General features: G+C 39.0%; 4 protein-coding genes across 4 annotated transcripts in view; 3 read left to right on the top strand and 1 right to left on the bottom strand.

Annotated features, from left to right (window-relative positions):
* Positions 1-185: 185 nt before the first annotated feature.
* SARC_09347 (hypothetical protein) lies at positions 186-2200 on the top strand. Its single transcript, XM_014296647.1, has 4 exons — positions 186-337; positions 528-679; positions 1385-1687; positions 1879-2200. The coding sequence occupies exons 1-4, from the start codon at positions 256-258 to the stop codon at positions 2023-2025; spliced, it is 684 nt and encodes a 227-aa protein (XP_014152122.1). The 5' UTR covers positions 186-255; the 3' UTR covers positions 2026-2200.
* Positions 2201-3387: 1187 nt separating this feature from the next.
* SARC_09346 (hypothetical protein) lies at positions 3388-3827 on the top strand (the record flags this gene model as incomplete). Its single annotated transcript, XM_014296646.1, has 1 exon — positions 3388-3827. A coding segment is annotated over one exon (357 nt), but the record flags the coding sequence as incomplete, so codon positions are not given.
* A 2370-nt stretch (positions 3828-6197) lies between these two features.
* Positions 6198-8509, top strand: SARC_09345 (hypothetical protein; the record flags this gene model as incomplete). Its single annotated transcript, XM_014296645.1, has 3 exons — positions 6198-6264; positions 6478-6617; positions 7306-8509. The coding sequence occupies 3 exons, from the start codon at positions 6198-6200 to the stop codon at positions 7801-7803; spliced, it is 705 nt and encodes a 234-aa protein (XP_014152120.1). The 3' UTR covers positions 7804-8509.
* Positions 8510-9883: 1374 nt separating this feature from the next.
* Positions 9884-16034, bottom strand: part of SARC_09344 (serine/threonine-protein phosphatase PP1-beta) — a gene marked incomplete at both ends in the record, with an annotated part of 6664 nt that continues 513 nt past the window's right edge. The window contains 6 exons of the mRNA XM_014296644.1: positions 9884-9892; positions 10303-10400; positions 11078-11351; positions 12184-12301; positions 13197-13335; positions 13778-13898. Coding sequence (XP_014152119.1) covers positions 9884-9892; positions 10303-10400; positions 11078-11351; positions 12184-12301; positions 13197-13335; positions 13778-13898 — 759 coding nt within the window. The remainder of the gene's footprint in view (positions 9893-10302; positions 10401-11077; positions 11352-12183; positions 12302-13196; positions 13336-13777; positions 13899-16034) is intronic.

The following is a 16034-nucleotide window of genomic DNA, read 5'->3' as shown; positions in this document are numbered from 1 at the left end:
CAATATCTGGAATATAGATTCGCTTACTGTGACATAACGTATACTATGTGTATATAAGTAACTGTAGACTGAACTTGCTTGCAATCGTCATTCCTTCACTTTCCTTGTGTCTTTCTTTCATTTCAGAGTGAAACCAATCATCGCTCATCTCGATAATACATCCCTAATCGAACATCAACTCGTTCTTATAACAGGGCTGGTCGTTCCATCGTGGCGGATGTGCTGGGCTTCGCATGTTTCCCATTGACTGCCGTTATGTCGTGCTTTACGCTTAACACACGCTCAGAGGCGGTCATCCTGCACTACGGAACGTACACAGGCACCATCGACGAGCCAGGTAAATATATACATAGTATTCTTTTGCACGCGCTTTTGTACGCCTCGATGTGTATACACTCACACCATGCATGTACATGTGTATTAAAATTATAGTATATCTGATTTAGGTCAGGGTAGGTTCTGGTTCTGAAGATTTGAGCTCGGGCACTCCTTCTCATCTTTCGCGCGCCATACGCTGCCTTATTTAGGGTGCCATTTCGTCAACTGCTTTGGGCGGGAAATCCGCACCATCCTCACATCACAGAAGAGTGTGGACATTCCCAATGTGAAGGTGCTCGATGGCAATGGTAACCCGATCATAGTCTCGGCCATCCTTACCTACAGATTCGTAGATAGCAAGGTAGGTAGATTACCGGATTCGGCACATGTACATGTACAGTGGTGTACTGCCTTGGCCGTTGGGTCGTTGAGTACAGTACGTCAGGGTTTGTGCGCATCTGCACCTGTCCTATTGTATACAATGCCGCTATTTTCGATGCATAGTCTAGTGTTCTGCAGGCGCATAGTACTCTCGACGTTCACAACTCTATAAATACCCCGCATTCATATACAATATAGAATTCATATACAATTCAACACAGGATTCATATAAAGTTCATATACACATTCATATACAATTCAATATAGACTTCATATACAGTTCATATACATATTATATACAATTCAATACACAATATATACACAATTCATTAAGTGTGTACGAAATCGATGTGTCCACTCATAAGGTAGTATGTGTCGAGGCAATGCTTTCATCAGTCCTAAACCGAGTTGTCCTCCCCCTTCTCTGTTTCTGATATCATAGTGTGTGATTCCATTCCGCCTGCTTATGCCTGTCATCACCTACACACACGTCTTATTCATTGCGTGCCTCCCAACTTCTTCGCTTCAGGCCTCATTCGTAACAATCCTATCTCCAACTGAATTGTTGTGAACCCTATCTCCAACTAGCTGTATTGTTTATAAACCTATCTCCCAACTGTATTGTTTATAAAAAACCCCATCTCCAACTGTATGGTTGCTCAACCCTATCTTGCATCCGTTACAGAAAGCGCTGCTCAACGTCCTGAGCCCCAACGAGTACGTCATGACCCAGGCCAGTGCCACACTCAAACAGATTGTCAGTCAATTCCCTTACGAATCCGAAGGCGACGAACCTTCCCTCAAGAACGAAAGCCAGCACATAGGCAACCTTATGCGAGATGCGCTTCAGAAGACTGTGGCTCCCGCGGGGGCTATCATACAGAGCATGCAGCTGAACGAGCTCAACTACGCACCTGAGGTGGCCAATGCAATGCTGAAGAAGCAACAGGCTAAGGCTATGATTGCCGCACGCGAGCACATTGTTCAGGTGAGGTGTCAGATACTTTGGGTTGGGTAGTCACTATGAGGGGTTGGGTGAGTATACCGATGTGTTGTGAATATATATATATATATATGTTGCCGTGACTACTACCTATGTGTTATATATGCATATCTTGAGCCAAGCACACAACACATCTATATCTATCTATTAATATACTGCACACGCTCGTTTCTCAGGGTGCCGTGGCTATATCACAGATGGCCATTAAACAGCTAGAGGCTGGGGGTCTGGAAATGACTGCGGGGGAGCGTGTTAAGCTCATCACCAATCTGCTGACAGTCACATGCTCCGATAGCGATACAGTACCTACGGTGCAGGTGTAGACTGGTAGACTGAACTGCTGATATGTGCGAATAAGGATGGATGGATGGACGTACATGCTAATGCATATATGGAGGTATATTGTATACACGCAACGCATATATATATATGCTATTGCATATATGGAGGTGTATTGTATGCACGCAACGCGTATATATATATATATATATATATATATATATATATATATATATATATATATATATATATATATATATATACATATATATATATATATGCAGTTATAGTCGTATTTTGCTACTCAAATGGAGTGTTATAGACACGATGTTCGCGTAGGTGATGCGTTAGTAGCCGGAGGGGACTGACTACAGTATATTTCTTTCTAATTCTCCTCAACAATGGATACCTACATTATTTATACCTACATTATAAATACCTAGATTTCTATATAGAGTGCAGACGGTCCACATGAGTGCAGACTGTGTGCTGTTAGGTGCAGGCCTCTAAATAGCCCTACAACCACAATAAAACGGCTATCATTATTCCAGTCGCGCTATGTCACGGTCTATGTGCGCGGTTCCTGTACCCTCGCGGCTGTTTGTGTATATGTTTGTCACAATGAACACGACCGCTGGCAATTGTGCGTTGCAGACAGTCTTCACATGTGCGCGTTACGATACCTTTGCACTTCATTGTGCTCAGTGTAGATGAAGAAGCCCAAGGGATGAATTACAGTGGTGCATAAGGAGTTCAAAGTGTTAATTAAAGTGTTTATAGGTGCATGCGAAGGGTAGGTCCTTTAATTGCTGTAACAAGGTCTGTAGGTGGACTACGGCGCAGGTACATGTATGCCGAAATTAACCAACTATGACTGACCAAGAATTTCTTAGAGGTTTTGGGTAACGAGTTATACGGTTGCATACTAATTTCAACAAAAAAAATCAATCTAGCATCGCGATAGTCAATAAGTATGCCAAGTTTGGTCATGAACAGTTAAAATCTGTCTGCAGATTGAAGTAAAAGCTTGCATAAATAATATAAAAATCTGTAGTTAAAAGATACACTCGAAGCGTTCAAATGGAAGTCATCCCTGTGGGAACTATGTATCTTTAGGATCAATATAAATACAGTGTACATGTGACAACAGTGAACAGATCTCAAGCAAAAGCACTAGCTATTAACCAACATGTCAGCTATGAATCGTTTCCTTGTTCTTGCCGTCGCTAGTCTTGCAGTCCTCGACTTTCAAGTATATACCAGCAGCCATAAGAACAGTGTTCGCTACGACGACCCTATTACTTGTAAAGAGTCTTATATTGATTGCGATCGTCACTAAGAGCTGATTCCACGCGAAGAATGCTGTAACAAGGGGGACTACTGTAAGTCATGGGTTCCTGAATGTAGCAAACGCACATGCTGTGAAAAGGAGCAGTACGATGAACCCAAAGAATGTAGAGATGCGAACGTTCACTGCGGTCACGGATATGAGCTATTGGATCGTGAGAAGTGCTATGCAAAGGGAGATGACTGTGAGTCGGGGCTGCCTGACTGTAATCAACACACTTGTTGTGAGAAGCGCAAACCATCGAGCCCACGCGATCTTACAGGCAACTACTACAAGTGTGGTGATATATCATCTGACAAGTGCAAACATGGTTAGAAGCACGACACCGAATGCTGTCGGTACACTAAAAAATGTGGCCACTACGCTTCAATCAAATGCGGCACTTCTCATTGCTGCAAGTAAGTTCAGATTATAGTGGCAATGTATTCAAAAGCGGTTGCCCATAGTATTATGATATATTTAACAAATAAATATCCACTTAGTACAATGTCACTTCGGGCGGATTGGCAATTAAACGTGTAAACCTTTTACAGAGTGCTTTTGAAGTTAGTTGCGTTGGATGTTTATATGCTGGTTTTGAAATCAATTACTCACCATCATCGTCGATACCATGCATTGCATGCTAGACAAAGTGACATATATTCTAAAATGAAATACACCGTTCAGTGCAATTGTCTAGCAGTACAATTTGTACAGCGCGATAGAATGGCATAATGTTATGAAATTTTATTGGTATCATTCAAATCTGCTCTGATTTGCTAGTCTGTAAACCCTCTCTGATTTCCTGGGCTGAACGTATAATCGGTTTAGTATAGTAAAATATGTATTTCATGTGAGACTTCCTGATTTTTTACTGATTTAGTACTATTAAACTGAATTCATATTATTAGGTACTACACAATGTCGTAACAATGCAGCAATATGTTTCAAAGAGCATCTATACTAATACAGATTAGCGGTCAAATATCTTCAGGCATAGTGATTGGGACCTAGTCTTGAATTCGAATATGTCATATGCTACATATCCAAAACATAGACAGGATCATAAATGTGCACTGTTTTTTAACTGCACTGCAAAGGAACTAGCGAAAACCGGAAAACGGCAAAACATTTAACAACCAATATTATTTGTTTTTTGAAAACAAACACATTTATTGACTCTGATAATTGATGACGTAATTGATTGTATTATGAGCATATTTGGGTTGCCATCCGACAACGACGTATGATAAATGTCGCCACGACACGTAGTACATGTCGTTTGGTGTTGTTGCGCTAGTCCCCCTCAGTCAACACTAAGTCTGTCGCCGACACCCGACGCCGACCGATATGTCTGACAAAATGTCGTGCCGTCTCGTCGGGCATGTCTTTTTGCCAAATGTCGGCGTCTTTCCTTTTACAATTACCAGCCCAGGAGAATATATACATTTGGCCTTTTTTTTATAAACGAGTATTTAGACCCTAATCTACGAATTAAAATTTCGACAGCCGCGTTACCTAAATATCGCTATACATGGCTATTGGCTAATTGACTATTGGTTGGTATCGTGGCACATTATGACCAATCAATAGAGGGAATTGAGACAAGAACACCTGTACCTTTAAAAAACATTGGCAGGTGCCAGGTATCTAATGGAGTAATATCTTCTTTCAAGTGGGCAGGTGCCAGGATATCGTATATCTATCTATTGCACTAGAAATAAGAAAATATATAGATACAACTACAAACACATACTTGGTGGTATATTTACAAGCTGATCCAACTATATATGTGTGCCATAAAAGGTGGCCCTTACGAGAAAGGTTGCCCACCAATCTGAAAGCCATTCTTTAGAGTCATTGCTGTATAATCGTTGTGAGCGCAAGTCGCGCAGTATACAAAGCACCAACCAAATACGAAGGACTGTGGAACACAATAGATCCTAGGTCATGCCTTCCCACTCCAGAAATGCTTGCGGCAGAGGACGTTCTAGCATACAGCGATCACATGCGGCTTATTTCCCCCTCAAGTAAGTGATGCTTGATGATATGTTCAGTTCTTGATCGTTTATAATGGTTGTAGCAACTATATCTGTCTGTACCTCTTATACGAATAGGGGTTATCCCCATTTCTTCGAGGAACCCCCTTCAGGGGTCCCCCATCTTCCACTCATCCCTTATCGATTTGGGAACCTAACCGATCTATAATATCCCTCCTTCAGAGGTCTATTGTGATTTTATTGTTAAGTAGTAGTCTGAGACCTGAACTTCTAGAATTCAAACCTTCCCCCTTGAATCTACTAGTAAATCTCCCCAAACTAGACATAAACTGGATACACTCTACTTAAATGGGGCACTATTTCACAAGGGGCCTAAGTTGGGTCAGTGTATTCATTTCTAAGAGGTACAGTGTCGTTAGTAGCACATCTATGTGGATATGGTATAAAGATAGGTAATACACAGCTGAACACGTGCGGCTAAGATTTTCCTCAAGTATGCGATGTGTGGTTGTATGTTTATCTTTGCTTGATTCGTAAATGAGGGTATGACGTATAGTGATCATACGCGTCTCAAGTCTCCCCCGAGATTATTTTCGAGGCTAGATGGACGATGTTTGCCAATCTGTAGTATCGACGCAATCCGCCTCTTGTTTCGAGCATTTAGCATTGTATACTGAACACGTGTTAAGCTGGTACCAGCTCAATCAGAGCAAATCATTTGTTTCGCATAATAGGCTTGATTGGCCGTTTAAACTAAACAAGAGTTGCTACCATCCTCTATACGGTGAACATAGAATTTGCAATGGGGTTATACATCGTAAAAGAGTCAGCATCGGAAAACTCAGGGATCAGTGCATTGTAATCGAATGTGAAAGTAGAAAAGGAACCAATGCCATTGTTCTACGTTTCACCAGAGGTCGCCAAAGACCGCTCAAAGCTGTCCGGCCCAATTGAACGTAAGTTGACATGATACTTTACAGAATAATAACTTCGTCGCTCAGGAAATGGTTTGCTGTCTAGCATAGCATCGATAATGCATAGCTAATTTTTTTCTTCTGCTGTCCGTTGGTCTGCTCATTAATCTGAAAATAAACTGACATTCCGTTTCTAGCATCCCAGGATACATAATTATCTCAAAATGTGTGGCAATTTCATGAAAACCATGGCAGCTGGTTTCTATGTGTGTGCCGAAGCCGGAAAACGTTTCGAGGTCCGCATATCTCCCTTCACTACCAATGCTTGTAAGCTCACCGCTCCGGATCATGACCGAGTTCTTGTTCATGTGGAAAAATTGCTAGTAACACGAAGAGTACGTCTCTTCAAATTCTCATCAAATGATGATTTGATAGTTGTAATTTTTCTCTAGACATATCGTTCCGATAAATAGCATTAGTGTGGTGTAGGATTTTATGAGCTGAAATGTATGTAAGATAACGCTACTACGGCGGACGGACTAAGCTCGTGATCTTTATCACTGCACCTATTGCATCTCGGTTATATGCTCCTAATTGTGACGTGCCTTTCTGGTCGGTATTGTCATTTGAAGTTCTAAAAAAGCGACTTTTCGTGGTTTATGCAAATGCAGAATTGACAGAGAAGGGGTTCGTCAAAGAACACACCACAAACAATACTGTTCGGAAAATGTTCGCTTTTTCGTATGTAGACCACGTAGCTTGCTTCGATGTGTATGGCAGACTTGGTATGGGTAGAAGATTAATTCTACCAGCGTTTGTTTTCGCAGTTCGATGGCTTGAAAGCTTTTTAATCTTCAATCCAATCGCGCCTAGCGAATTGGTTCATCTCTTCGAGATGATTATTCCAAGACCAACATTTTTTCAGGTTTCTACTTGCCTGAAGATAATTCACATATATAAATTAACATATACAGATAAAACTTGTTACAAGGTCAGGTTGTGCTCGTCAGCTCTACGTAACTTGATACACGTATATATACATAGTGGTACTGATGAAGTTTGTACCTTTTCTAATGCGCATAGTCTTCCTTTAATTCGGGCATTTCAATCAGCGTGAGCCAGGATACTGAGGAACAAACACATCGCGGATCTCTGGATATTTTGGCCTTACAGAACGTTGTAGGAGCAATTGAGTTGGCTAGCATGCCTTCGTCAGACAATATTGGTACAATTACAACCACATTTACGGGCTGCAGCCGGGGTAAACTGCGAGATAGTAGAGCCCACAAAGAGAGCTCGTACAATGTGCATGGAAAAGCTAAGATGACTGAGAAAGAGATGATCAAGAAGGGTGCGAGTATTGGCGTATGTGGTGGTGGGGCGATCACACTGCGCGAGCGATGCGCCAAGCACCACTATCCAGTGGGAAAGCGACAGGTGATGTCGCAGAAATCGATCAACATATACATCCGGGATAAACTTTGGTTTTTGAGTCGAAGACTCGTGGATGGGAAGGGTATACCGACCACTGTGGTGGTGGCCAAGCAAGGTGTGGGTGTGAGACTAACCAGCGTGGTGTGAAGAATAATAATCCGATCATCGGTGTGGACGCGTGGAGTGCACAATATGTGAGCAAGAGTGAAGCAGTAGGAAGTGGGAAACGGAAGGTAAAGCTAGAAAGGGCCATAGATGTCGACGAACCGCCTGGATTGGACACTTGCAAGAAAAAACCAAAAGGTGAGGTGATCAAAGGGTGAGGTGATAGTGCTAGGATAAACCACTGACCTGGCCACAAAACAACTTCCGTGTCACGTATAACTTAACGCAGATAACTTCATTAACGAGAGTTGAAATGTGCCGTTGGAGATTATCTCTGAGATATATGGTACGACAAGAGGTATATGCGACACCAGCAGGTGTATGCGACAACAAGTGATATATGCGCCAACAACATGTATATGCGCCAACATGTATATGCGACAACAACAGGTATATGCGACAACAACATGTATATACGACAACAACAGGTATATGCGACAACAATAGGTACATGTGACAACCACAGGTACTATCATGGCATACCGTGCTGCTTCACTATAAAAGGGTGCAGCGACTTTATCCAGGTCTCTCGGAGTGTCACTGATGCGTAAACGAGCCACGCTGACGAGTTTGCGGATAATTTCAGTGTATTATACCTCGAGTGCAATGACAGATCTGAAATACACTTGCATGTGACAACTGGTGGAATGGTATTATACAGTGACCGACATGTTAAACCTGAATTAAGCAATATAATTATATATATATATATTATGTTTATAAGTATACAAGTATACAAGTATATATATATATATATATATATATATATAATATATATATATAATAATATAATAATAATAATATATATATATATAATATATATATAATATACACATACTACTTACTATACATATATTATTATATATATATATATATATATATATAGTATATATACATATATATATTTATATACATATATATACGTACTATAAGAGTACGATAATAAAGCGTCAAGCAATCAGATTCTCCAACGTTTGAGTGGATTTAGATACTTAGATAGTATATACACACTCTTGTTGTTATATAGATGTACTGAATCCAATTTGTGGGTAAATATATTATTAATTTTCAGGTTGTAATAGGGATTAGGGTACTTTTTCATCCGTTAAAAAAAAAGGAAAACAGAACAACATAAAAACCAAACATGACTGAACCTGAAAACACTTCAGTGACGATGAGCGATTAATGGTAAATATAAAACTAATTCCATCACATCCTTGTACTATAGCCAAACGACAACCTCCAACCGAGAATACTTGAGTATAGTGTATACGTCCTAAAACAACAAGGGGCTACACTCTTTTAAAAAGAGGTATATTTAAACGCCAAATAACGACGATAAATCGATAGTATACGTACGAACTAGTCAAGAGTATCGTTCAGTGCAGACACAAAGCGATATACACCAATTCTCTTTAATCCCATTGGCGGAGGAGATAATACAGCCAATCACATTCATAATTTATGTACGAACTAGCCAAGAGTATTGCTCAGTGCAGACACAAAGCGATATACACCAATTCTCTTTATTCCGATTCGCGAAACCATCGCTTGAACCTACTAATATTCGCTGTCTGTTCCACCCACACCCAAAGGCCCTAATCCACGAGGTAACTGCAATATACTAAGCTCATCTCCGCTACGCAGACCCCCATAAGCCCACCTACGCTATGCAGACCTCCATCCCTGTATGCTGGCATACCCCCTTCCAGCGTGTGCACAGTACATGAACACTCGTGCACGCACACACCATCGTAGTTGCGCCATACACATGAATTATAGCAGTGTGTGCGTGGAGTGGCAGTGCGTTGCTCAGCAACCACCGGCGTGTGTGTGCCCGCCCACCAACAATATGCCATCGCAGGGATTGAGGTGAGGATGGGATGGGTGCGTATGCCATATGTATACATATCTATGTACATTTACATACATATATGTATATACACAAAGGTATATCTATGTACATATACATATACACCTATATGTATGTTGTATGTATGGTAGCATCAAGATGACAGCGGCTGTCAAGTGAACCGACTCGCTATTGAATTTCAACCGATATTTACTTCTTCTGTGAAATTATGAAAAACCAAAGTAAAAGTGTGAGAAAGGTTACATTAGGGTTGAAACTTATAAATAGATACTTCGATATATATACATAGGTAATACTTCGATATACAGATAAATGTAATACATTGATATATTCAGATTTACAGGCGTGCGTGTGCTTGCGTTGGACTACAATAAATAAAGTATATATATATATATTTAAGTAAAAAATAAAAATAAATAATGAAGTATATATATTCATGTATATAGATCCGGAGCAATAACTCAAACACGAACACAGACCGAATATAAACACATGCCTCTTGCTCTCTACCCGATGATATACTTTCATAGCACATTATATAGATGCGTGCAAAAGTTGTGATAACATATCAGGTTTACCTTGAAAATACAGACTAATTTTAAACGTACCTTTTGCAACATCTTCTTATCCGTAGGCTTCAGAATATGGAATGAGCACATCAACGTCTCATCTACACTCATCATCGCTCCGGCGTTATCGAACTCTCCTGTTGTGTAATCAGAAACAAGTAATAGCAAAACGTTAAATTTCAGGTATGTTCCAGTCTAGAAAAAGTTATAGATACAAATGTGCAATGTGGCGGTCAGAGAAACAAAAACGGGCTGAGACAGAAGTGCATATTTTTACAGCGACATACAAATGTACAATTGTGCCATAAGAGAAAACAAACATCGTAAAAACCGATACAAGAAAGGGCAGCTATCTTTCAGGATGAAAGGACAGACCACAAAGACACAACAATCGGGTTTGATGGCCAGGACTTATAATTACGACCGAGTGAAACATACCACACCAACACAGCGGCGAAGATCAAATACTAAGGATTGGTGAATGTACGATGTAAGTGATTACGAAAGAGTGAAACATACCACACCAAAACAGCGGTGAAGATCAAATACTAAGGATTGGTGAATGTATGATGAAAGTGAAGTAATTTAACAAACAACGATGTCTGAGGCTTACACGAGGATGAGGCTTACACATTGTTTTATCAACAGTACTATATATATAGCATGTATATACGAATACATATACAAGCATACAAACATGAACATAAACATAGAGATAGACATACCATACCTATACCGTAACCATACATATACACTCTGTCTTCTCACCCACACCATACATGCACACTGCAGTGCCCAGGGCAGGCGCACCTACCACAGTAATTGGGTGCTGAGAATATAGTCACCAGCTGTCTCTTGGCAAAGAACTCGTAGCCATCCTCCACCACCTGATGGGCTCGGCAAATCAGGTCAAAGTCGTGTTTGGCCAAAAACTTCTGCACCACGTCCGGTCCAAAAGTAAAGGACACGCCCCGATCGTTCTCGCCCCAGCCCGTGATATCTGAGTCGGGGTCGGACCACAGCAAGTCACATAGTAAACCGGTGTCAGGCACGTCTGTGGGTCGCATAATTCTTCGCAGCTGTTCCATCTGTGTGTGCAGATGACAACAGGAGGAGACAGGGCAAGGGCCAGGATCAGTGGTCTATACGTACTTCCCCGGGTTGTGTGTGTGTGTGTGATTTATGTATACACATAATATTAGATAGATACCTCTATAAATTAATGGATAAAACAGATAAATAGAGGTACAGATGTATATAGAAACGGTATGTTTCAAAGGCTGTATGAAAGGATTAATGTAATAAAGTATGTATGCGGCAAACCAAAATCAGCAAAATCTCTTTCAAACCCAACTTCACACACGACTCTGGGACTTAACATCGGACGCATATATTTCATGACTTTATACAATATATCCGCACCGAGAATACTCGCGCTGGTTGATAACGATTTGAGCTGTACCTACTCACTATATATACATACATACATATATATATATGCATACATACAATAAATCGTCACATACGTTCATCTGCATTCGCGACAATAAACATACATATATCACGATAATAGATATATGGAAATGAATATTCATTGTGGACACGGTGAACGTGAATCCGAAAACAACTAGTCACTAAATATAGCACCAACACATTAAATGCGAACCAAAACACCGGGTATAGAATAAAAATATATGGAAGCTCGATAATGACATATGAAGTTCAAACTATAATATCTAGTTGATAGAACCAGGAGCAAAATATACCATAGACAAAGGAAATGTGGCCCAAGACATTTAGTGGATTAAATACATATAGCTACAACATATAACACGATCGACTATATATATGATACTCGCAACTAAATATAGCATTAGCAACAACATATAAAACGATCAACTACATATAGCAATGACGTACGGAATGTAAATCAGGCGACAGCCCTCCGTGCATGCAAAAGATGCGCTCGTCAATGATGGCCGCGATGGGGAGACAGTTAAAGCAGTCTGTGAACGTCTTCCAAAGCTTGATGTTATATCTGTGGGCCATGTGCCAAGCGATGTTAGTTATGATGAATCAAAATCCATGCACAATATAGGAATTTATATATATGCATACATATAGAGATACAGTTGAAGAAGTTATTTCCAAAGCTTGATAATATATAGGTGAGCTATAATGCTTCAAATTTTATCTCAAATATTCGTATATATATATATATGCGTTTACACATATATAAATAATAAATACACACACATGTATTCAAATTCATAGAGAAACAAATTCAGTAAACGTCGTCCAAAGCTTGATGCTATATCTGCGTGCCATACGCCACGAGAGGTAAATTATAATGATTTAAAAACGATGTCTAGTATATATATACAACACACAGATGTTTGCTGCGAGTAGATACGTGCTTGCCGTACGAACATATTTATCTGCTAACAGCATAATGTCTGTACCTATATATACAACCTCATTCATATGTATGTATATATAGAAATACTTGTATTCTTCCCCTGAATAATTGCGGCAACGCTCTAACTGAAAAGTTCGGCGCATACAATCGTTATTAAAAGACATTGTTCACATAAGAAATGTCAAACCATATGCTTGAATAGAGTACCATAGAGTTTGCATATCCTATATTTGGGCTCTATACGCATTAAATTCAATCATACGCAGTGTGCCACATTCTCAGATAACTTCTGAATATGCAACTACGATTATTAACCACTGAAGAACACGCCGAGTGCAAGTATCAGTATGTACATACATATACATGTACGTGTATTTATGTGTATGTATATGTATACAAATATATATAGAACGCCACAAACACTTCATAGCCATAACATGAACGGACCATGCCACTATCTGACAATCTTGTAAACTCAAACAGAGGCCTGGCCACAACACCTCCCTTCACTTACCTTCTTTTGCATTCGTCATAGAATCCGTATATACGATTAATTGAAGCACACTCGTGATTGCCGCGGAGAAGGAAGAAGTTCTCAGGGTACTTGATCTTGTAAGCTAAAAGCAGGCAAATAGTCTCCAGCGATTGCTTTCCTGGAGAACGGGAATTTCGTATGCGTGTAAAATTAGTATACATATACGCACACAGATACTGAAACACGCACATAGTTACTTACATATACATACAAATAACTAAGTATATGTATGGGCCAATTGGTAAATATAGGTTATACGATACAAGACTTCACAAACTTGGGGTTTTTTATCGATTGAAAGCCTCTTGAAAACCATTCCAATTCCAAAATATATATAAATGTTTATAGACACCAGGTGATCAATTGACAAATGGCCTCATCAGGCCAATCCCAATTCCGCCTTCCCCTATGTTAATCTGATATCTTTGGTTTTTGTCGTGCTTCACAGTACATGATATGAAGGATATTCTCATAACATACATAGATATATATATGTGTGTATACCTTTATGCATATATATATATATAAGCACATCCAAAGGTTTATAGACAGTACCATACCTCTGTCAACGTAGTCTCCCAGAAACAGGTAATTTGATTCGGGCGGGAAACCACCGTACTCAAACAACCGGAGTAAGTCGAAATATTGGCCGTGTACGTCACCGCAGATTTTGATGGGCGCCTATACAGAGAAAGAAACAACGCAGTATAGCCATAAATTTGGCAGAACGAGAGATATATAGTCCAAACGGTGCAAAAAATGATCGACACTGCGATGTAAAACGTAAGAGACTTATAGACACTATGCTGCCAATACGTAAAACATGCATACGACACTCGCTATTCGTGCATAATGGCCCACAGCAGAAAGACTGCATGTGCGATGAACATCACTATTGGCGAAGCAAGACACTAATACATGTACATACATACATACATAGACATAAATATACTTACATGAATATACAAATATCTACGTCACGGATGGCCAACGAGACGGTCAAAGGTGCCACACTTGTGTAACGGAAGAGGAAGCACAGAGACTGATGGGTGCACGATACACCTGTCAACTTTCCACCCAGACGTACCACGTGTTTTAAAAGCATGCGTGTATAGCACTACACATATCAAAGCGCACTGTCGCGAGCAGTGGAGCAGAATTGTAACGTAAACGCATTCCGTTCCACACCGAGTTTAATGCTGCAGATTGCACTCGGTTTTTAATAGTGTACCTACAAAGGTTTGCTGTCGAGGGTTGTATGTCTTGCAGGCTTACAACGTGCATTGCATTGCTAGAGCATGAGACTGGCAGAGGCTACGGAATATGTTCATTCACATCCAAAGGTTACGACCCATAAGTACATTAACTACACCACAGAGTAGCTTGGTTGCAGATGGCGAGGGCGAGGAGAAGAATTGAACCGTTTATACCCAAACAAAGAAACAAATAAATAGACAAACAAGCATCATTACAACACTCGTTTCGAATTCGACTCAGAGTACACGGCAATACGATATATGACTATGCTAGGTATGAGGTAGAGGCGAATTCCATTGAAACAGAACACGATATCTGACAACAAGCTGTTAAATCAGTAATTTCACATAAGTGTAAGGTGGCAGGTCTGGTCCCATTCAACAGTGAATGAATTTACATATATATATATAATTGTATATATATATATATATATATAATTATAAATAAATAAATAAATAAATAATTATATATACTAATAAAATATATACACTCTTGTGTAGATACAAACATATATACATATGGTGATCGAAAGATAACACGTTGAAAATAATATACATTCAAATGCAAGAAATCCATATATAGATAAAGATGTTGATATAGAAACATGTATACACCTACACCTATAATAAAATGCCGATAGAGTTTATTAGGACAACGAGACAGACGATTACCCATATACATACACAGTGATATACATGAATGTATACTTTAGAAAATATATACCATCACTGTTAACAAGTGTGTACACAGATACTTGTATTCGTCAACATGCTTGAGGAATGATAATAAAACACAAATGCATGTTTATGTATATAGATGCATATATATATATATATATAAATATATAAATATATATATATATATATGCGTATATATATGTATAAATATATATATATGTATGTATATATTTATATATTTAGTTCTATGTGTATAAACAAAAAACGTCAAAAGCATTTATCTTGAATGTTCCAACAGACGCACAATGGCTTTGCAATCAATAGTCAGCAAGAAAAAGTACACAAAATATGAGAGCGTATCAAACCGTGGTGCTTGTTTCATTATGTTTAAATAAAAATACTGGCTCACTCTCCAATAATACAACACAAAAACACCTCCAGTTAACCAGCCAAAACAGTTACTTTCAGAACAATTTACAAAAATATTATACACGACGATTATAGGCACCAAGGATATTAAAGAACATGGACTCCAAAACCATAGCCCTAGACTCTACGTCTACATCCAAAAATATGTACATGCATTGACGCCTGAATTCAAATATAAGGAGATGTTTCAATAATATATATATATATATATATATCAATGCACAGGAAATTTATGAATATATTTACGCAACTATTAATATTATAAATATATATATATATATATACTTATTGATCATACTTATTTATAATATACTTCTAAACAGATATATATGTATAAGTATATGTATATATACATATATATACATACACATGGAACAGAGAAATTTAAATATATACATACATATATATGTATGCATATACATGTATTCATATACATATATATATATACATTAAT

Source organism: Sphaeroforma arctica, assembly GCF_001186125.1.
Source record: "Sphaeroforma arctica JP610 unplaced genomic scaffold supercont1.940, whole genome shotgun sequence".
In the NCBI taxonomy this organism is placed as follows: domain Eukaryota; class Ichthyosporea; order Ichthyophonida; genus Sphaeroforma; species Sphaeroforma arctica.
This window is presented reverse-complemented; position numbering and strand designations above follow the sequence as displayed.

What these genes read in the sequence shown, in the direction of transcription:
- SARC_09347 (XM_014296647.1), top strand. Translation starts at nt 256, where the DNA reads ATGTCGTGCTTTACGCTTAACACACGCTCAGAGGCGGTCATCCTGCAC. An exon ending in ACAGATTCGTAGATAGCAAG is followed by an intron (nt 680 to 1,384) that starts GTAGGTAGATTA and finishes CATCCGTTACAG; the next exon opens with AAAGCGCTGCTCAACGTCCT. An exon ending in CACGCGAGCACATTGTTCAG is followed by an intron (nt 1,688 to 1,878) that starts GTGAGGTGTCAG and finishes CTCGTTTCTCAG; the next exon opens with GGTGCCGTGGCTATATCACA.